Source organism: Mustelus asterias, chromosome 4 (assembly GCF_964213995.1).
Source record: "Mustelus asterias chromosome 4, sMusAst1.hap1.1, whole genome shotgun sequence".
NCBI classification, from domain to species: Eukaryota; Metazoa; Chordata; class Chondrichthyes; order Carcharhiniformes; family Triakidae; genus Mustelus; species Mustelus asterias.
In genome coordinates this window covers 113,446,446-113,468,974 of record NC_135804.1, presented here as the reverse complement: position 1 = coordinate 113,468,974, position 22,529 = coordinate 113,446,446, and the positions used below count along the sequence as shown (strand labels likewise).

The window sequence follows — 22,529 nt, the reverse complement described above, 5'->3', positions numbered from 1 at the left end:
GAAATCACAGCGGAAAATTTCTGCACTAAAGATGTTCAAGCAACACATTCCTCACACCTCTCTGGGCTCCGGCTCAAGTCATGGCAGGAGTGGATGCTCTACCCCTCCAGCTGTATGTGTGAACACTGACAAACCTTGTCAGTTCTAGGTCTGTTTGTGCATTGCAATGCTGCAAGACCTCCAACTCTGCTGATTTTTAAAAAAGATCAAAGTCATTTTGTTATTCTACTTGTATGGTATTATGTGTTCATTGTTCATGATTAGTTTTGGAAATTTTTTTATGCTGTCTGTGCGTCCATTAATATTTTTATATATAGATATATACTTAAGTATTATGCATTTCCAATAAGCACAAGTCCCTTACTGTACGCAGTAAAAGCATGATAAAGCTAAAACTGGGTAAAGGTTGTTCATCCATGTACTAAGTATGTTAATTGATTTTAAGGAGAGTTAACATCACACCAGCACTTCAGCTGTATTGCTGCTGACTCCACAATCACAGTAAAAGAACTCTCCAGAGATGACCCAAATAGAAAAGCAGGAGTCTTTCCAGCAGTACTCAGAAAAGTAGCAGCAGCTAATCTCTGAGACAATCGCAGGAGATTTCATTAAAAAAATTATTGAACAAAAGACACATTGTCCATGTGATGCCAAAATTTCCCACAATTGTCTAGAAGAAGAAAGGTATCATATAAGGCTAAATGTTTTGAACAATGATAATGATCCATTACTGCATTGGAATCCATTATATAATGAGAATTTGCAATATGTTTAACTCATCATTCATCACTGCAACTCTAGAACTGGCTTGAGTCTGTACCTCATTTGCCTACATGGGAATTTACAAATATTTATCTCTGCAATTTGTGCTAGTTAATATCAATTTTGTTATTTGGATAGTCTATCTCCAATAGTGACCACTTATCTATTTCATTTAAATCCCGTGCTTTTTAATGTGTGGATTTTCTCTTCTGGGAGTGATAAATGTCCTCTATGTCCTGATTTTTAAAGGTTGGATCCATCCCATAAAGGGTATCAGAGACCAATGAGGATCCACTTGATAGCTCTGGAAGCATAGAAATGCATAGTCTCTAAGGGTAGTTGTCAAGGAAAGAAGGGGAAACCTGTTGCCCAAAATATGTGATACTCTGTGCATTCCTCCTTGTTATGAACTGCTGTCTTGCAGCAATTTACACTTGGGATAGTTTGATTAATAAAAGTACCCTCCCCGCCCCCACTGAATTTGTGTGAGATGAATGAGATTCTTAAAGCAACGTTGGAAGTTTCAGGAAAAGCGTCCAAAATCACAGGGTAGCTTTTAATGGGTAACAACTGATTTCAAGTTTGCCACCTCCATAATCCTGCAGATGTTTGCTTTGGTATTGTACACATGCCAAAAAAAACCAAATCAGAAAGATGTTCTGACCAGAAGCTGAGTATAATTTCCTATGATTTGGACTGCATCACTGTTTTTTTTCCCCCCGTGTAGACTTTGTTAGTAAAAAAACAGCCAGTTATTAGAGGTAGTGAATCATCTCAGTTGAAAATAGTTAACTTCTGATGAGAAGTTTGCCTCTCATTGCATTTCTTTCAAAATCGTTAGATGAATGCTTTAAAAATGCATCAGTCCATTGGCCAAATAACTTCCTTCTGAGGAACGTTACTCATAGCAATCAGCCGAAAGCATCCGATCCTCTGAGAAAACTTTCTAAATGAATTCACTTGATTTGACCTGTCAATCAACCAATGTTGTATTTGTTCAAAATTCCCAAAGCCTTATTAATATCACTTGATGTCTATTACAGCGTTATAATTTTTAAAATCTTGTATTGTTTCCCTGCAACAATTTTCCTGTCCCACAAATGTTAACTGGTTGCTGGGATAGGTGGGGGCAGCAGAGGAGGAATCACTGACTAGAGATCAGGGCCACATTTTCCTAACGGTGGGAATCGGGAGATGGGACGAATCCCACTCTCATCTCAAGATTGCTAGCAGGTGGAATGTTGACGGTGTTCTGAAGAAAGTGGGCAGGTTAATACACCCACCTCTGTTCCCAAAAAGCCTTGGCCTGGTGCTTTCAAGACAGTTAGTGACTCGCTGATATACAATTAAATCTTCTGACCACTTTACAACTCCCCCTCTCCTTCACACCCCCTCTCACCCATTGTCCGCTTTATGAACAGATCTCTCAAGACCTCTCGTGCCAATATTCCCACTGTTCCTTTTGTTCATGGGCTTCAACTTGCTAACCTCTTGTGTGATACTTGTATCGCTTTACCTTGTCAAAAATGTAGTTAAACACAATTTGTCTCTGTAACATTCGTGCTGACCTTATATAAGTCAATTCATGCTCGTTTAATTATTTCATTTTGTGCTGATTGACTGACCTGCACTTGCTGCATCTATCCTCAATGTCCTTTTTTTGAAAAAGAACAATGAGGATATTTGACTGCTTCCTGACTGCTGTGCTCACACAGAATAATATCCTCAAGACCGTGCTTATTCACCAACAATCACCAGACAAAAACCAAATCGTGACTTGCGCTGCTTTTGTGGTATGCAGCTGACAAAGATACCGATATCTTACTGTCACTGAACAGTACTGCAGCACAAAGCATGCTGAACGAGACTGGAGCAAGAACGCGACCTCATTTTATACCTTTGGTAACCACATATGGCATTGAAATGAGGCCTTGGTTATTAACTAGGGCCATTGACCTAACATTTAATTGCTGTACAACAACATTCGCCAAGCACTGTTGGCTCATCCAAACTTTGTAACAATCTCCCAAAATGCATTACAATTCACAGATTTGTCAATGTAACAATGGCACAGAGATTCTGGTGCTCTTCTCTACATTTTCCCTTGAGAAGTTCTTGTACCACTTGTGAAAGCCACATTAAATTCTGGGGTCAGTTTTTTTCCCCACTTTTCCTTTGTAACAGGAAAGGTCACAATGCGTTTTTAAAAAAGGCTATAAAAGTTATCTGGCCAATCAATCCTGCCCCATCCAGACACAAAACAAGAACACTGCATAACACCAGAAAATTAATGAAATACCAATGAATATTTTGCAAATCATTATTTTAATTGCCAGCAGAAAAGTTCACAATTGAGCCCTGTTATGGTCAGCAGTCGCCAACTTTCGGGGGTGGGGAGTTAGAGCTAATAGATTTACTCGGATGCTACCGGGACTTGATGGTGTGAGTTTGAAGGAGAGGTTGGATAGACTGGGACTTTTTTCCCAGGAGCATAGGAGGCTTAGGGGTGGTCTTATAGAGGTCTATAAAATAATGAGGGGCATAGATCAGATAAGATAGTCAATATCTTTTCCGAAGGTAGGGGAATCTAAAACTAGAGGGCAGAGGTTTAAGGTGAGAGGGGAGAGATGCAAAAGGGTCCAGAGGGGCAATTTTTTCACAGAGGGTGGTGAGTGTCTGGAACAAGCTGCCAGAAGTAGTAGTAGAGGCAGGTACAATTTTGTCTTTTAAAAAGCATTTAGACAGTTACATGGATAAGATGGGTATAGAGGGATATGGGCCAAATGCAGGCAACTGGGACTAGCTTAGGGATTTAAAAAAGGGGCAGCATGGACAAGTTGGGCTGAAGGGCCTGTTTCCATGCTATAAACCTCTCACTCTAATAGCTTTCACTGATACAAAGCTACAAGGAAAATCTAGCTTGCTTATATATATAAAACATTTAATTCAAATGACAAATTTATTTTAGCTTCCACTGTAAAGTTAGGAAAGGATTTCTACAACACTGCTAACTAGACTGAGAAAATATTGACTCCTACCTCCTCCCTAAGATCCACAAAAAGAACTGCTCTTGTAAACCCATCATTAAAGTTTTTCTTAAGTTTATTTATTAGTGTCACAAGTAGGCTTACATTCACACTGCAATGAAATTACTGTGAAAATCCCCTGGTCGTCACACTCCGGCACCTGTTCGGGTACACTGAGGGAAAATTTAGCATGGCCAATGCTCCTAAGCTGCACGTCTTTCAGATTGTGGGAGGAAACCCATGCAGACACGGGGAGAACGTGCAAACTCCACACAAACTGTCGGCTCCTTGGCGCTGTGAGGCAGCAGTGCTAACCACTGTGCCGCCCTACCAATAGTGCTAATTTCTTTCCAATCTCATCACACTTTTTCTCCTCTTCTTCAAGTTCTTCCCACTGACATCTGAAATCCTTTCGATGTGCTCCATTATTTGAACAGTTTCCTGGCCCTAACCATATCCATTTCATTGTGTCCAGGCCCCCTCCACCTCCAACCAAAGCAGCCCTTGAGAGCTCTCCACTTCTTCCTTGAATGGATACCCAACTAATCCCCATCAACCCCCCCCCCCCCTTCTGCTTCGCTGAATCTGTTCTCACAATGACCAATTTATATTAACTTCATTCACTTCCCCCAAATAAAAGGCACTGTTATGGGGAGACATTTGAGTCCCAGGACCTTCCTATTCATAGGAAAAACAATAATTCAAACACTTCTTAACATCCAAGCAAACCCTTTTCTTAAGGTTGTTTTGCAGCACTCCATTCCTAATTTCCTCATCCCTCTCAAATAACCGATCCAAAAGGACAGAATCTAATCACTTCAAGGTGTAAGAGAGGGAAAAAGACAAACATTTTTTAAAAATCGCTTTTCTAATGAAACAGCCCAAATCTTGGATTTGATTTATTATTGTCACATGTATTAGCATACAGTGAAAAGTATTGTTCCTTGCATGCAATACAGGAACAGCATACCATCTCTAGCGTATATAGGAGAGAAGGAAATCAAGGGAGTGCAAAATGTAGTGTTACAGTGGGTGTGGAGAAAGATCAACTTAATATAAGGTAGGTCCATTAAAAGGTCTGATGGCAGCAGGGACGAAGCTGTTCTTGAGTCGGTTGGTGTGTGACCCCAGACTTTTAAAATCTTTTTCCCGATTGGAAGATCTCATTCTGATAACTAAAAATCCAGGATTGGGAATTGCTCTGGTCACCTTGCTGTCTACTTGGTTCAGGATCTCTAGCATGGCTGTGTAAGCAGACCAACAGCCAATACAATATTCCAGGTATTCATGCATCTTGCACAGTCAAGTACTGAAGGTCTTTCACTTCCTTCTTTCGCCTAAAATATTAAATTGAGGCCCTATCGATTTTTCTGAGAGATGCAAAGGCTATGTAAATTATTTTTGCTTCTATCATAGTGTTCAGAATGTTTTCTTGTACAATAAAAACTTATGGATTCAAGTTTTTCTAACATGACAAAGATAAAACTGTGTGTGATACGTCAAAACTAGTAACAAGACTTCAATGGTTTGCGTGAGTGTGATTCTGAATGGTTTTCTGTGGGGAGATCTTGTACAAGTTTCTTGCAGAGGGATTATTAATGACTGGCTGAAGTTGTTGCACCATGAAGTTTCCCCTGTGCCTCAACCAGTTTGTCCAAAGTCTCACAAGGTGACTGCTGGTCATTGGTGATCTGAGCTGGGATAACTGGGGAACGACAATGAGCTTCCTCAGTACTGGGTCAGGGTGGTGAAAACTAGTCAATAGCTTCTGTTCACTGCTAGCATTGCTAGCAGTGAACAGAACTACTAACATTTGCATTGATGCCCACATAGTCATTACTATGCTAATGGCCACCTTACTTCCCTCTTGCAGACGTCCTTCAGCTAAGGAGGTGGCACAAATAGAAAATTGATGTCTGATGATTTACCCAAGGATGCTTTTACCTCTGGAACTACAGCAAAGAATGGAAGGTTTTCAAGAGAGAAGGGGGGGAAAAGTTGCAACAAAAGAAATGCTGTTCATTAAAATTACTAGCCACATTTTCTGATGCCATTTTTGCACACCAGAAAAACACCACCTAAAGTTTGTATTAGGTAATTCAACTTTCCATATCTATGGGCGGGATTGTCCAACCACACTTGCCCCAAGGCCGGAAAATCCCACCTGAGGTCGACGGACCTTTGCATGGTCCATGTCCCGCCCGCTATGATTCCCGTGGTGGGTGGGACAAGAAAATTCTGCCCATCTTGAACATAGTTGGTTTGGCAAATCAGGCGTGCCTTGCTGCACAGTCCATTAATTTGAACTGTTGACTCCGGAGTCCGTGTATTCTTAAGAGTTTCATCAGCTGAGCACCATTCTCTCTGCATCTGTACTTAGTCAATAAAATAATGTTCAGCACTTTTTATTTGCTACTCTGCGTACAAATTAATTTAGGAAACTGTGTTGATATAATGTGTGGCTGGGGATTTTGAAGCAGCTTTTAGCTCTGTTTGTGAAATGGAGTCAGTCCCAACTAAGGTAATCAAAATTAATGAAATCAGTCGTCAGTGCCAGCCCAGCAGAATTCTGAAGTTTGACACAGAGTAAAGAGAAATAATTAGATTTCACTGGTATAATGGATAAATAGTAGGAGGCCATTAAGGGGAAACATTCTGTGGTCAGCCACTGTCAGTACTGTTATATACAGCCTAAAAAGCTGCAACTGTGCTTGAAAACAGATTCTGCAACACTCAGCAGAATACAAGGGGGCACTGATAATTTGAAATGACTTTGTATCTTGTAGATGGAAAAACATTCTTCCAGACCTATCACATCAGATTAAGCACTTTGCTGTGGAGATCCTTGAAATTTCATAAATTCCAGTTTTTTTTACTCCTGCTTGGTAAACCCTGGTTTATTTATTTCTGACCTTACTTCCCTCTTGCAGACGTCCTTCAGCTAAGGAGGTGGCACAATCATGGCTGGAACACTCAATACTGTCCAGCTATGTTCTAGCTACCTGTGGTGGCTGTTTTGTTTCCATATAGGAGAGTAACTGAGGCCTAATTGCCCTTTTGGGTGGATTTTAAAGGTCTCATAACTATTTCAAGAAGGGCAGACAAACTGCTCTGAGTCCTAGTTGGTCCCAGATCGGTGGTGACGTTCACGAGGGGTCATAGGTTCAAGGTGAGGGGGGGGGGGGGGGGGGGGAGGTTTAACACGGATATCAGAAGGACGTATTTTACACAGAGGGTGGTGAGGGCCTGGAATGCGCTGCCAGGCAAGGTGGTGGAGGCGGACACACTGGGAACGTTTAAGACTTATCTAGATAGCCACATGAACGGAGTGGGAATGGAGGGATAGAAAAGAATGGTCTAGTTTGGACCAGGGAGCAGCGCGGGCTTGGAGGGCCGAAGGGCCTGTTCCTGTGCTGTATTGTTCGTTTTTTGTTTTGTTTTTTGTTCCTGGCTGATTGATATTCATTCCTCTCTGGTCATGTACCTTCCTGCTGCATATGGGATCTAGCCATGATGTGGAGATGCCGGCGTTGGACTGGGGTAAGCACAGTAAGAAGTCTCACAACACCAGGTTAAAGTCCAACAGGTTTATTTGGTAGCAATACCACAAGCTTTCGGAGCTTGCTGCTCCTTCGTCAGATGGAGTGGTGTACCAAATAAACCTGTTGGACTTTAACCTGGTGTTGTGAGACTTCTTACTATGGGATCTAGCCACAGTGATTACACTTGCAAACTACATCATTGGCGATAACATTTTTTTGCAATGTCTTGGAATAGGGAAAGGCGCTCTCAGAATGCAGGTACTTCCTTTTCCTTTATTTTACTGGAACTCAAATCCTTCAAGAATTACATCTCCTATAATTTCTTGTGTCCTAGTCCTATCAAAATAAAGAACAACATCTGGCAACACTTGATTTGTCTTCTGGACAACTGTCCTTTTAAGTAAAGTTTATTTATTAGTGTCACAAGTAGGCTTACATTAACACTGCAATGAAGTTACTGTGAAAATCCCCTAGTCGTCACATTTTGGCACCTATTCAGGTACATTGAGGGAGAATTGAGGGGCGGCACAGTGGTTAGCACTGCTGCTTCACAGCTCCAGGGACCTGAGTTCGATTCCCGGCTTGAGTCACTATCTGTGTGGAGTTTGCACATTCTCCTCGTGTTTGCGTGGGTTTTCTCCGGGTGCTCCAGTTTCCTCCAAAGATGTGCGGGTTAGGTTGATTGGCCATGCTAAAATTGCCCCTTAGTGTCCTGAGATGTGTAGGTTAGTGGGATTAGCGGGTAAATGTGTAGGGATATGGGGGTAGGGCCTGGGTGGGATTGTGGTTGGTGCAGACTCGATGGACCAGATGGCCCCTTTCTGCACTGTAGGGTTTCTATGATTCTATGAATTTAGCATAGCCAATGCACCTAACCAGCACGTCTTTTGGACTGTGAGAGGAAACTGGAGCACCCGGAGGAACCCACTGCTGTGAGGCAGCAGTACTAACCACTGTGCATACTCCCACGTAATCTGAAAGAGCCCCATACTTTAGATTGTAAATTTTACCACATCCTGACCCTTTTCTTTCCTAAGAGTCTCCATTTCTTGAATTATCCAGGCCATGGTTATGTAAAGATGTTTGTACAAAGCCACAGAGTTAAGAATGTTTCTCTCTTTCTCTCTTTTTTCTCTCTCTTCACCATTCTGATAATGGGTAGAGATGAGAAATGGTTTCTAGCTTTTTTTGCATTTCAAATTTTTTCTCCCTTCCATTTTTTAATCAATATTTTCCTTTCCTAAACTCCTTGTCTCCAAATGAGCCTTTAATGCTTACTTCCCCCATTTTAACTTTGAACATAAGAAATTGGAGCAGCAGAAGATCAGTCACTATAACCTCCCACATCGGAGCTTGCTCCATCATTCAAGATGACCATGGCTTCATCTCCCTTTCCTGTCTCTCCTTAAACCCCTTGCAGATCAAAAATCTGTCTAACTCAACTTTGAACATGTAACCCAGCCTCCACTGCTCTTTGGGGTAGAGAAGTTCAGAGATCCAGGATTGGTTTTAAACTATCCATACTTTTGCATATTTTGTACAACTGTGTATGTATTGTCCCTGAGTATAGTGGAAACATTTTTAATACGTCCAGCACCGTTGGATTTATAATTGTTTAACTGTCCTGTTCACTGATGTAATAATTACACTGTGCATAACATCACATAACATATCCTGTCATTCCAGAACAATGTCACAATTTAGAATTCTTTTGTCTGCCACGGGAATCGTAGCAGGTGGGACATGGACCATGCAAAGGTCCATTGACCTCAGGCAGGATTTTCCGGTTTTGGGGCGAGCACGGCCAGAAAATCCCGCCCTATGTATCAGCTATGTGAATTATATCTTGTATTATTAAATGTGCAATTCCATGTTCATATGTTACATGGAACTGAAATCAAAATGCACTGAAATGCAATTGGAATATTGCTCACATTTTTCTGACTATCCATCTCCATAAACCTAAACCTTGATATTTCCTCTCTCATAAAAGCTATATCAGGTACTGTTATAATCTCCAGAGACCAGCCTTTATTTGGCACAGTCTCATATTGAGATTTGAACAAAATGCCTCCCAGATGATATTAACCTTTATACCACTAGCCTTTTTATCTATGGAGTTAATAAATTGAACAGGATTTTTGGGTGTGAAGAATATATAAAAAATATTATGGAACTAGCACGGGCACTGTGGGCAGGAGTACAGGATACAGGTCTCCAACAGCCATTGGGATCTTTTAATAATTGAGGAAAGCTGATTGAATAGTCCACATTTTTTAAAAAATGGCTGAAAAATTAATTGCAACACATTAGCTGGCCAGGAGCAGTTTTAAACAGTTACTGTAGACTTCACATTGGCTGTGATTCTGGTATTTCAAGACCATTTCTTCAAGGTGGTCTTGCTACAAATCTGTATCGCTTTGGCCGGTAGGACTATATTGCATATATGGTAATATGGGTGCAGCATATCTCGAGCAGTCTTTTGCAGAGGTTCAGGTTAATTTGTAGTCTGTAAAACCTGAGAACACGCCATCTCCTTTGCATTTGTCAATATTTTAATGTAATTCTTTTAATCTCTTGAATTTGCTACAACTTTAATTTAATTGACTTTAAAGTGACAGTCAGTGATGTTCTACACAACAGTCCTGACACAGTTGAATTCTTGGAGACCACAGTAATTCATCATCTAGTTCAAGATTTCACTACAAAAAGCTTTCAGTTTAGCCAGTCAAGCTATTATGTCTTCTAGTTCCCATAAAATAGAAATAATCCAAAATGCTGGTGTTTCATCGAGTGTATTTCTTTCAGCTGTCCATGTGGCTGGTGGACTGATTCATTGTTACTTGGCATAGGACTACAGCGCAGCAGCGAATGTGGCACCGGGATATAAATTCACGTAATATGTAGTCCCTAGTTCTTTTACAAATAATATAACATAAGCATTTAAGCTTGATTTTGGGAATTAATAAATCCCATGAAAAATTTAATCGACTTTCTCACTTCTGAAAATATTTAGTCAAATTCCAAATATTATGCCCCAAGTCTTTGACACAAAGTCCTTTAATATTGGAAAGTGTGCATAAATAGAAACTGTTTTAAGGTGTCCAATTTTGAGTAACTACAAGTTCCAAATATCTTGTGGTCTTATTTGAAGTAGGTATAATCCATTTGTTTTAATTTGTGGTTATGCGTCACAAGCTGCTACAGCAGAATCACTGGTTTACATTAATAGCAGGTTTAAAAATGACTGAAGGCAATGTTATCTTTTGAGTGCTTGATACACTTGTATCCAATTTCTCCATGCTATTTTAACTAGCTACAACTCATTTAAAATGGGTTAACTCCCATAGTTCAGATGAAATTGATGGTCATGTGTGAAGAACAATAGTGTGGCTCTGTAATTTTCAGGCTACCGCCTGCCTCCATTGCAGTTCAGAATCTCTCCCCAACTTTTATCATTCAACCCATATAGGTAAACCAGCATTCCCTAAACCGAGATTGAGAATTTAAATCATACTGAAGTAGTAATGTATTCTCGTAATGCTGGATTCTTGCATGGGAGTTATGCCCACAGTCCAGATCGCCTTGGCGTTTTGCTTTGCCTGTCATACAAATGGTCAGGTTGGAGGTGTGACTGAGTTACTGTAATACCAAAGTAAACCAGCAGATAAACAGAACTTAAACTCTTTCCAAAAAGCAAGATAATAAAAGTGGTCAAATTCTTGCATAATGTCTCCACAGATTTCACGTTATGCCATTATAACCTGGAAATACAGTTGAAAGAGTTGAACCAGGATATGCCAAAAACTGACTGCATTTATCCCTGGCGAAGAATTCCAACAGTAAGAGTTTTAACAACAGGTTGAAGTCCAACAGGTTTATTTGGTAGCAAATGCCATTAGCTTTCGGAGCGCTGCTCCTTCGTCAGATGGAGTGGAAATCTCGGTGTTGTTAAAACTCTTACTGCGTTGACCCCAGTCCAACGCCGGCATCTCCACATCATGAAGAATTCCAACCACAGCGGTCGAATAATCAGACCAATGGGAAATGCTTGAATGCCATATTAACGAACACTGGCCACTGTTTGTTGCCCACATAGTTTAAAATAATGACCATCTGCTTTCTCAGAAATTCTGATCCACCACTGTTACCTCAATGGGTGAGCGTCAGAAAGCGTAGGATAATGACACCAATCTCCTCCACAAGTTAGAGCAGGAGATCGGAAGAGCCCTGTGGAACTTTTACCCTTGCCCCTCTTATCTGATTATTAATTAATTGCATTTGATTTATTATTGTCACATGTATTGGTATACAGTAAAAAGTATTGTTTCTTGCATGCTATACAAAGCATACTTTTCATAGAGAAGGAAAGGAAAGAGTGCAGAATGTCGTGTTACAGTCATAGCTAGGGCATAGAGAAAGATCAACTTAGTGGTATTTAGGGGTAGGTCCATTCAAAAGTCTGATGGCAGCAAGAAAGAAGCTGTTCTTGAGTCAGTTGGTACATGACCTCATACTTTTGTACCCTTTTCCCAATGGAAGAAGGCGGAAGAGAGTATGTCCGGGGTGCGTGGGGTCCTTGATTATGCTGGCTGTTTTTCCGAGGCAGCGGGAAGTGTAGACAGAGTCAATTTTGTAGTTTCTTGCGGTCTTGGGCAGAGCAGGAGCCATACTAAACTCTGATACAACCAGAGGATACTTTCTGTGTGCATCTATAAAAGTTGGTGAGAGTCATAGCAGACATGCCAAATTTCCTTAGTCTTCTAAGAAGGTAGAAGCGTGCTTTTACATTTGCTTTCACAATTTCAACCTAGCTCAAATTCACAGGGGATGCGGTGGGCCAATCAAAAGTTCATTCAGTTTGGCGGGACCAGGTGATCCTGGTAGTGGGCAAAGCCAGAAAATACTGCCGATTGTTTCTGGATCAGGATGAGTTGTACTTCCAGCTTTCCTATTGTATTGGTTGGTGCCTCTGTTTTACGGAATATTTCTGAATCATTGGCTCAGATCCTCTGTGGAGTAGCTGTCACTGTCAGATTGCCACTCTGCTCCTTTTTACTTCGCTGGATGTGGAGCTGCACCTTTCTCACCTGGACATCCAACCCACGCCTGGTGATAACAGCTCTGGGGTCCTTCCAATACAGTACAGGCTCGTCGGGGGATGTGAAACCACGTTTCTTTTTACAGCACTAGCTGCTGTAAGCCGATGCAAGCCACATTGACAGGACAGCAAATTCGTATATTAGGTAAGTGGGTAGGATGGGTGGGGGGCAGTGACATAGTTAGTTTGGGGACAAGGAGTTGTGGGGGGGAAGGTGTCAGGAGGGTAGTTGGGGTGGGGAGGGGAGTATTGGGGGGGGAAGGGGTGGAGTGCAGTATTATAGTTACCCAGGAGTTAGAAGTAATTGTATTCCTTCTCATTTACTATTCTGCTAAGGGAGGATCACATTTTGGATGGTTCCAGGTGCAGAGCAATTCCCCATGCAATCCTTGCCTGGGAACGACTGAGGAGCTTCCTGTGCATCTTCTGGCATCATTCGTTAAATTTCCTCTCTCCATTCTCCAGTGTAATGTCATCCTCTCTGTAATGTGGTGACCCGCACTTTATTGTAGTTAATTAGTTGTCGCAACTAGTTTTAGACAGTTCGAGCAGAACCTCCTGGCTCCTTTACACCTCAGGAAATTAATCTTGTATATCTATCCATAAAGTAGATATCTACCTTATCTGTCTAAGGTATACCTTATTTACCTGCTCTAATATCTTTCGGGATCCGTGGGCATGATCACCAGGTCTCTATTGCCCTACACTACTCAAATTTATTATGCATTACCTTCCCAAATGCATTATCTCTCAATTCTCTGGGTTGAATTTCATTTGCCACTTTCTGCTCACCTGAGCCGTCCTTTTTGATACCTCCTGAATACGAACCACTGCAGAATGTCACTGGAAGCAGCCGTTCAGTCACACAAAACACCCAGTGACCATGGCCCATTGGTTGCTCCCTGCCACAGAACCAATTCTGGATCTAGCTTGCCACTTTCCCTAGGACCCCATGGGCTTTCACTCTTTTAAACCAGACTGCCATGAGGGACATGGTTAAAAGCCTTGCAAAAATCCATCTGGAGAACATCAAATGCACTACCACCTTCAGCCCCTTGTTACCTCCTCAGAATAGTTCAATTGCCTTCGTCAGACACAACTTTTAAAGAACACATCCATGCTGAATGTTCGGTCTTTCTAACTGATGATTTATATTGTTCCTCAGATTTGTTTTCAATAAAACGCCCATTGCCAAGGTCAGGCTGACTGGCCTGTAATTACTTGGTTGTATTCCTTTCTCCCTTTTTAAACAATGGTCCAACCTTAGCAATCTACCAATCCTCCAACACCAAGCCTGTAACCAGCGAGCATTGGAGAATTAGAGTCAGAGTCTCCATTATTTCTTCCCTTCTCTGAGGAGTCTTGTGCTGATCTCCATGGGGGAGCTAGATACCAAAAATAACCATATTTCACAAAGCACCCCCAAAGAAGAAATGATCAACCTTTTGTATCTTTGACTTTAACATGTACTTAAATGAAACAAGAGTTAACCAGCAAATAATTCAAATACAATGGTAAATTTAACTTTAAATTGTCATACAGCAAAGATGCATCTTTATAGTATATGAGCATTCACATCACTCCCTGCACAAATGCGGCATTGTGTAGCTGCAGAGTAGGTCAGGAATCCTATCCAGTAACCTTAGAGTTTCATGGGTATTATTGTCACCAGCAAGTCATGTTTCTATGAATCCTCTCCCTTGGGTCATAACAATCCTAATGCTGTAGCTTTGAGGAGTGCCTTTTCAACCGAATAAACAATAACACTCCAGTTCATGATTGGTCTCCACCGCAAAACGCCCAGCTCTTTGGTACCTCCCAATCTATTCACACAGTCTTCCAGGTTTTAAACCTTTTTATCCAGCTCACACATTGCCTCCAAGAGCTTCTGTCTCCTTTATTGTCAAGCAGAAAAATGGACCTCTTCCTTAGAGAGATTTGTTTCTTCTCACAAGAATTTAGCATGCTCTCCTTTCCTGTCTTGTTTGCTTTCTGGAGAATCTTCTTCTCTGTGTGCTGATTGCCTTCACCCACCTCTTCTCCTGTGTCTGCCAGACACATGGCTTTTGGTCTTAACTTCCTTCTTGTTCACATTGTTTCCAGGTCAAGGGTTGCCAGATCACATTGCTTATTATCCAAAACAAGTATGATCCCTTTACAATTGATGCAAATTTATTACTTTAGAAACATTCTTAAAAACAATTACAGATTCTACAGACATGAAAAAAAATTACAAATTTTCCTTATTGTACTGCTTCCGAAACAAAGGTTGTCACAATCTGTGGTATATTTGAGCCCGGCCTGGCAATTTATCCTCTTTCAAAGATTCTAAACACCTTGCTATTTCCCCTCTCAACATATTAATCTTATCCAATATTTCAGTCCTCTCCATCCACAATGTCTGTATTATTGCCCTCTGCAGATAGATGCAAAGTTTCCATTAAGAACATGCCCGTATTTTCAACCTCCCCACATTTGTGGTCTCTAATCAGCTTTATTCTATCCTTGGTTAATCTCTTGCTCTTTACATATTTATAAAGCATCTTTGTATTATCCTTCATTACATGCTGATTTTTTTTCATGCATCACTTTGCTTTCCTAATTCCCTTTTTAAATTTCATCCTTACACTTTCAAATCAACTAGGCTTTTTGCAGTGTTTGGCCTCTATCTAACATAAGCTTCCCCTTTTCCTCCCACTTCTTATCCTGTATGTTGACATTCAGGGGGGGGCTGCAGATGAGTGGCCTCCAGGACAGAGGCTCAGACAGGCAACTATACTTCCAGCCTTGGGCTGAGTCCAAAAATCACTTGCTCCAATGATTTTGTATCCAAAGGGTGCATTTATCCACGGAGTAGTGAAGGACAGAGCAGCAGAGCAAAATGTACCCATTTACCAAAACCAGTGAGCATTATATTAATTAGCATGTTGCGAGGAGGAGGAGAAATCTTTGTTCGTTACCCCCAGGATAAGCCCAGTAGGCAGGGAAATGCATTTAAAGCAATCACAAGGGCAGTCATGGCCTTTGTAACCTCCCCCTGTCCAGTATGATTAATAGTGGACCTGTAGCTGTCCGATCACTGACTCTTCAATGCTCATCACCTTTTCCCAACAATAATAATAATGATATGTAGAAATGTTTTGTGTGCATTCAGTGTGCAAGTTTCAGTTTGATGTGCATGAGACAGTTTGTCATAAGCCTTCATTCCATCCATCTACAAACTTGTCTGAGACTCAGTCCGAGACATCCATTAGGCATTCTGTAATTATCTATGAAGGTACCTATAAATATAGGAATGTGTTTGTGGGTGCAAAAATGCACAAAAAAGGGTTTCTAATGAGGTAACTCTAAAAGCAATATATTGTTGCAAAAATAGTTTCTTGATTTCACCCAAAACTAAATCCTTACTGAAATCAATTCTGCGTGGGTTCTCAAAATGGCCTTTTACTATTGGCATCAGAAATCACTGATTTGCCGACCTCCTTCTGAGAGGTTACATGGACCGAAAATGCAGGATAAGTCATACTAGCACATTCGGAATGTGCTCAGCCAAGCACAAGGGCATACTGGAGGTACCTCGGAAAGGTGTTGCATTTGGCATAACTGAAAACCGTGAATCTCAGGCCAGGGGATTGAGGGTGCTCTGAACTGTAAGTATCATGAAGCACTGATTTTAAAAAGACAAGTGTGTGGATTTCAAGAACAAAACGTGGTCAGTTTATTTAATATGTGTCCCTTCTTATTTTCTCTAGTCATTTGAGTGCCCTAGGTGGTTAACATATAGAATCATGATTTCAGATATCTTGATGCAAATGAATATGTAACTAATGTCCCAGAATGATTGTTTAACACATCCATCTATTCAAAAAACCTTCCAAACCGGGTAAAAACTGAGTTGGCTGGTGTTAAAGATTGTTACCTGACTCATTTTCTAAAGTTTTGGATAACATTTCTATGAATTGCATACCTCATAAATTGTATACCCTGTCACTTTAATCTAAACTGTGATGCTTAATTTTGCATACAACGGTCAGATTTGCCCACATTATTCTGAACAATCTTTCATTTGTCATTCAAACAACTCGGCTGTATTTGAAATGGATCTTGAAGTGCAGGCTAACCGCTGAGAACTTCTCAGTTCATGAGTGACAAAAGGGCATTTCACACTCCTGAAAGAGCCCCTATATGTAATTCATCTCTGCTAGTGTGATGCCCTCTATATCCCACTACAGTCACTAACCATGTTGCTATGGGGATGCCAAAGGAACAGTTTGAATGTGCAAATGTTTTATTGCAGTTCAAGGATTCCAGTGTCCCGAGCAGGACTTGCTCACAAACAATGCCTACTTTTCCATTAATGTTTAACATACTTGTAAATGCTTCTATGTTGTACAATTCACTCATTCAACTAAATCATAGTTTACTGATTCCGGTCCTGTCAATTCATATGAAGTTCCTTCCCATTTTGAAACAATAAATGGCCTTCTGAAGGAGTGTTAGCTGCTGTGACTAACAATAAAATGAGACAATTACATTTGTATTCTACATTTGTCTTGTTTGTGTAACCTGAAGCATTAAAAGTTGATGTTTTTGACCCATCTGTGGGATATTCTAAGTTGGCCCTGTGGATTCTATCACAAAAACATCTTGTCGAGCTGCATTCCAGTGATCGAAGCGTCCTTGCTTTCGCTGCATTGTTCAATTCTCTCTCCTAATGATTACGTATGTTAATCAGCTCATATCACACATTGTGCCTGATTAATCATTACATTCTACCCCCGCTGACTAGCCCTGTGATCTTGTAGGTTTCTCTGATGGTATTTTTGGAAGGAAACATGTTTATCAGTATGACTAAATTAATATGAAAATGCCGGGATTGAAAGAAGGTATAAAATACTAAAATGGGCACTTGCAGTTTCATGGCTGATTGCTGGGGGCGCTATTTGGTGATTTTTGTTATCATGGTTTTCCACATCCTGCCAATGAAATGTTAATTTAAGTAACTTCTGAGGAGCACTTCATGGAAATTGTAATGTCTCTCTAGATCCAACAAAGTTTTCCACATCACTCAGAATCCTACAAATGTTCATTTTTTTTCTCATGGAGATGAGTGTAAAGATGGATTACTGAAGTCCAAACTATGCAGTGCTAAATCGAAGCTCTAGCTTTTTATTTCCATGGCTGAAAGAAAGTCTGGCAATAAAATTTTTAAAAATTGAGTGAAATAGCAACCCTGGCCACTTCTGCTCGGGACAGTGGAGCAAGAGACGAGAAACTGATTTTTGTTTCTTGGTTGTTTTACATATAATTTTTTTAATAAAGTGTTCATGAAACTCTTCACCTTCAACAAAAGAAATGTATCTCGTGATGAACAGAGTTTTATTCCCTAAAGTATCCTTTCACAAATTATCCTTCCATAAAAAGTACACACAGCCAATAACAATTCTGAAGTATTTTGCCTGATTACATGTATTTTTAAAATCCTGCATGCCTTCTTTCTCACCCCTGCAAGTAAAAAAAAACCCTATTTGTCACTCCGTCACTGCCCAGTGACATAATGATCAGATAACTAGCCACTGCAGGTTACAATCCTTGCGAGATGACTACAGTTACCAAGAACTCTAAATGGGCAGCATGATTTACTGTAAACCTATGCACCAAGTGCCACCATCCCTCTGATTACACATCATGCTTCAGTTGTTTCCAGTTCTGTATCTCCAACCTAGTTGGCACTCAGTTCTGGATATGTGATGCATGTTTATATACCTGGCCTCCAGTTAATTCCTTCCTGCAATTTCAAAACTGAGTTTCATCAGCAATCTGATGGATATCTGGCCCTGTACAGGACGGACATTACTTGAATGTCAACCAACTTGTTTTGGCCATCCAAATCCCTCCTTTACAAATGGAACCATCTCGATTAAGACATTGCCTAAATTTCTGGTCCCACCCGCCATGTGAATCAAAGCAGATGGAATGGATAATTTGACAGACCAGCAAAAAGTCCGTTAACTTCGGGGAACTGGAAAATCCCGCTCACTGAATAGAATCAGTGCCTCATTTCTCATTGAGGAAGAAAGAGGGACATTTGGTAAGATTCTTTACTTGTGTGTGGTATTCTATGCATGGAATCTTTATGGGGCAATTGCAGTTCAACAAATATTATCACAGAATGGAAAATAAACAAGAGTAAAAATTCAAACACAAACTTCTCAATAGACCAGACTTACTGCTACAGCGAGAGCTTTTACATAAACACAATGGGTCAGCGAAGAGGTTAGTCAAGATTTCCATTATTGTGACATTTCAAGTAGTTTATTTTAGCAATGTCATTAAATATTTAATTTCGAGATTTGCTAAAGGAGAATCTAATAATTTCACCAAATTATCGTACACCATAGTCCGTCAGAAAATATAAAAGTTACTAAAACCATTAAGACAGATTTATTAAATATTTTTCAATGTTCCAAATTTGACAAGGTTAGAAATGAAACAGTTTTGTTTGGATTAGTAGATGATTGAGAAATTTAGGGATGAATTGTTGGTTTCTTCTCCTGGAGTTTCCCTTCCAGTTTTAACAAGTGAATTTATGGGAGGAAAAGTTGCTGAGAACAATATAGGAAAGACAAACAAACAAACAAAGGAAGCCTTGGAAAGGAAGAAGCAGCCCACAATCAAAACTTGCATGTTTATCACATATCACTTGTAATGAGACACAAATCTGGGTTCAACATGTGCACATAGATTTTTCCTGTGGGAAAGTACAAACAAGCAAACATAAAAATCCTTCAATCAATGTTTTTTGCTCCATGAATGTAAGGTTTAAGTAATAAAATCCTAGAGGGAATCTTGGATATGGACAGTGAAATGCTACCACATGTCACCTGCATTTGGTGGGATTTTTAATCACTTGTATGTTCTCCTTAGTTAACACATTCACGCTAAAATATATTCTTTTGTACAAATGGTAACTAATGGTTTGGTGACCATTTGAAATGGTAAAGATAGCGTAATGGCTTCTACTAAAAATAGCAGTTTATACGGTTAGGTGGAATCACTGTCCGATCACCTCAGTAGTGGTCTGCATTTGTTTTCCAACAGTTTCTGGTTCAGGTGTTGAGACTGCCTGTTTACCCAAGAGTGAACTTCAACAGATTTTTAAGTTGTTGAAGATTGCTCTAAGATCAACCATGGTGTTAAGAAGGAGGAAAATTAACACAGGACAATTCTTGTATCTTTTGAATAGTATGTTCTCTCTTGTTGGCCAATCAGATCAGTACGGTTTGCTGCTATGGGTGAAGTCCGTGCAAGAGAATGACTTTTCTTAGCTGGAAGGGGATACATGACCGGGAGGACATGGTAGAGATGAAAAATGTGAAAACTTTACTCTTGATCTGCATCACTGTTTCAAATCACCAAACAGCAAAGCAGAACTGTGATATCTTTCAATGCTAAAATTATCTAATCCTCTTTTTCACTGTTCTTACGCCCCCAGAAAGGCCCCTGAATTTCACTACTTTGTATGTACTTTCACTACAGCCTGTGCCCACCTTGTACTGCTGCTGTTGTGTCAAGTTGAGTCCCGCAGTGTTCACCTTCCATCTCAGGAATTACTGCATCTAAAAACAAGAAGATTAAATCAGTTTTGATGTTGATTTTCAACTGGCTGAATATTTTATCTTTCACATTTTTATCTTCTTTAAAAATAACGATTTACTTCTGTATATAATGCGATACGTTGACTAGAAGGGGTGAGCTCTGGTTTGCACAGCAACCTATCATGTGATCACTAATGAGCAAAAGGGTTTAGTTCCAACAGTTCAGTAACTCTATTAACCTCTGATCTCATCAAATCCGCAACGTGCATAATGTTCCGAGGGTAATTTTTACACACATCAGAATGTGTGTGACTATAATTAAAATGTGTTCATTATGCATAATGAAAAGCTATAACACAATTTGGAAATGAGTCCAAGTCATGTGCAAAAAAATCATTTAATTCATTTGTTATTATCCTCACACTGCTGAGAGATTTTCAGTGTGGCCATTCTTGGATGATAGGAGCCAGATTACCTTCCCAGAAAGGAACCCTAATTTTTTAGGCTACCTATTCCATGCAGGGTGAGTCACCAGGCAGATTAACTCCACTAAGGTGCTTGGATATTTTGGCATTAAAAGGATGTGAGGCAAATTTGGAAACTATATTGAACTTCTGCCTTTTATAATCTTGCACAATACATAAAAATAAATGTTATTAATATTCTGACTTGATGTTTATATGCCCTTGAAGCCTGTTCTGCACTATGTCTCCATGAAGGCAATTCTTTAATGTTTGCTAATCTTCCTTTGCATATTTTTCAGTTACTGGCATTTTGTGCAGTAATATATAATTAAAAGAAAATTTCATGTTTATTTTCACCTGACAAAATAATCAGGGGAACAAATCAGCACATTATACTCCCTCACGTCTGCTGTTTGTATAAGCCTTCCATCCATAACTGAGTAATCAATCATAATACAAGCCTCCTATGTAAGGCTATACAAAGAACGCTCCCCATTTCCCCGTAGCAACAGAAAATCAATGACCTTAAATTTATATTCGATAATGAACTTTAAAAAGCTCAACGTCATGGTTCAGTTAATATTTATACCTAATTTGCCAAATAAACAACTCCATATGGCCAGCATGTTAATGGTTAATACTGTAATCTGTGTCTCCTTATGTCCTCTACTGTGAAAAAGGAAGAAACTTAATTCAGTGCTCAAAAGAAAAAATGATTTCCATTTTTGGTATACACCCATGTCTGGAGGTAATGGAATAAGTAGCCTAATGATGCAGGATTCATTCTAAGGACATAAAACTGGTTATTCCAGGAGCTGCCATTGAACTCAGACTCACAATGAAGATTGTTAGGGGAAGACAAGACCATGTTGGAATATATCCTATAAACGATTACGTTTACATTCTAGCTGTCTAATTGGATGACACTTTATTTTATTGTCCGTCAAGTCAGTTTATTCATATTAACTTTTCTTTCTCCTAAAGATGAGTTAAACATGGAAAATAGGAGCAGGAGACGGCCATTCATCCCTTTGAGCCTGCTCCGCCATTCATTACGATCATGGCTGATCATCCAACTCAATAGCCTGTTCCTGCTTTCCCCCCATATCCTTTGATCTGCTTTGCCTCAATGCTGACCCTTCATTGGTTCTGACAGTGCCTACCAGAACTGTTAACCTAACTTTTATTTTGCTCCATAATTTCTGATGGGCCGTGACGTGCATTTCCACCCGTTTCAATTTTCATTCTTAAGACTTGCATTGCATGTCAAGTGATGAGGTCCGTACCATTGAGCACCCTGAGACTTTCTGTAGATGTCGCCTGTTGTAAAGCTTGCTCCACTTGCTCTCGTCGCTTTGACTCGAATTCGAGTGCTTCCTGTAATTTCCTCTTTGCCTTTTTCTCTTTCTTCAGTCGCTTTTGAATTGTTGCTAGATTTGTAAAATACAAGTTCAGAACAATTGTCTTAATGTATTTTTTTTAATTCACATGAGGCTGAAAGTTCAACACGTCCGAGTTAATTTCCATGTTGTTTTATGTTCTGCGCATTTGAATAATTTATGGAATCATACATTATAAAGGTTGTAAATTTTAACCGAGCACAATCTGTTGTTTCAATTGGACAAAGTGTAACACTTTGTGTGGGGGGGATAATAGGTTTATATATTCCTGCTAATTTCGGGTTTCCCAATGCCCCAGTGAGTGTGTTTAACACAGGGTGGGGTTATAAAATGGGTTGGCTGCCCATTCGACCACCTTCCCACCCACCCCCATAATACGAGGAGGCACTGAAATCGGCAGCCCATCCGTTAAATTAAAATGATGAATTTAGGGTAAATTAGGACTGTTATCAAGCTTTTTGATCCTAATAATATGCTGCCTATTCCACAATGTGTTTGGTGTGCGTTGCAGGGTGAAGCAGGATGCCCGAATTCTTTTTTTAATCTCAAATGGTTAAGGAGGGGGAGGAAGGAGGTGGGTTGTTCTTTGGGGGCTGACCTTTGCCAGTCGTGGGGTGACCACCTCCACCGCTGCAC

General features: G+C 40.2%; 1 protein-coding gene across 2 annotated transcripts in view; it reads right to left on the bottom strand.

The window, feature by feature from the left end:
- The window catches only part of dacha (dachshund a), a 387,374-nt gene that overhangs the window by 4,312 nt on the left and 360,533 nt on the right, over positions 1-22,529 (bottom strand). For both annotated transcript variants that reach the window (XM_078211668.1, XM_078211669.1), the window contains exons 9-10: positions 21,780-21,923; positions 19,982-20,050 (exon numbers count right to left, since the gene is read on the bottom strand). In XM_078211668.1, the coding sequence (XP_078067794.1) occupies positions 19,982-20,050; positions 21,780-21,923 (213 nt within the window). The remainder of the gene's footprint in view (positions 1-19,981; positions 20,051-21,779; positions 21,924-22,529) is intronic.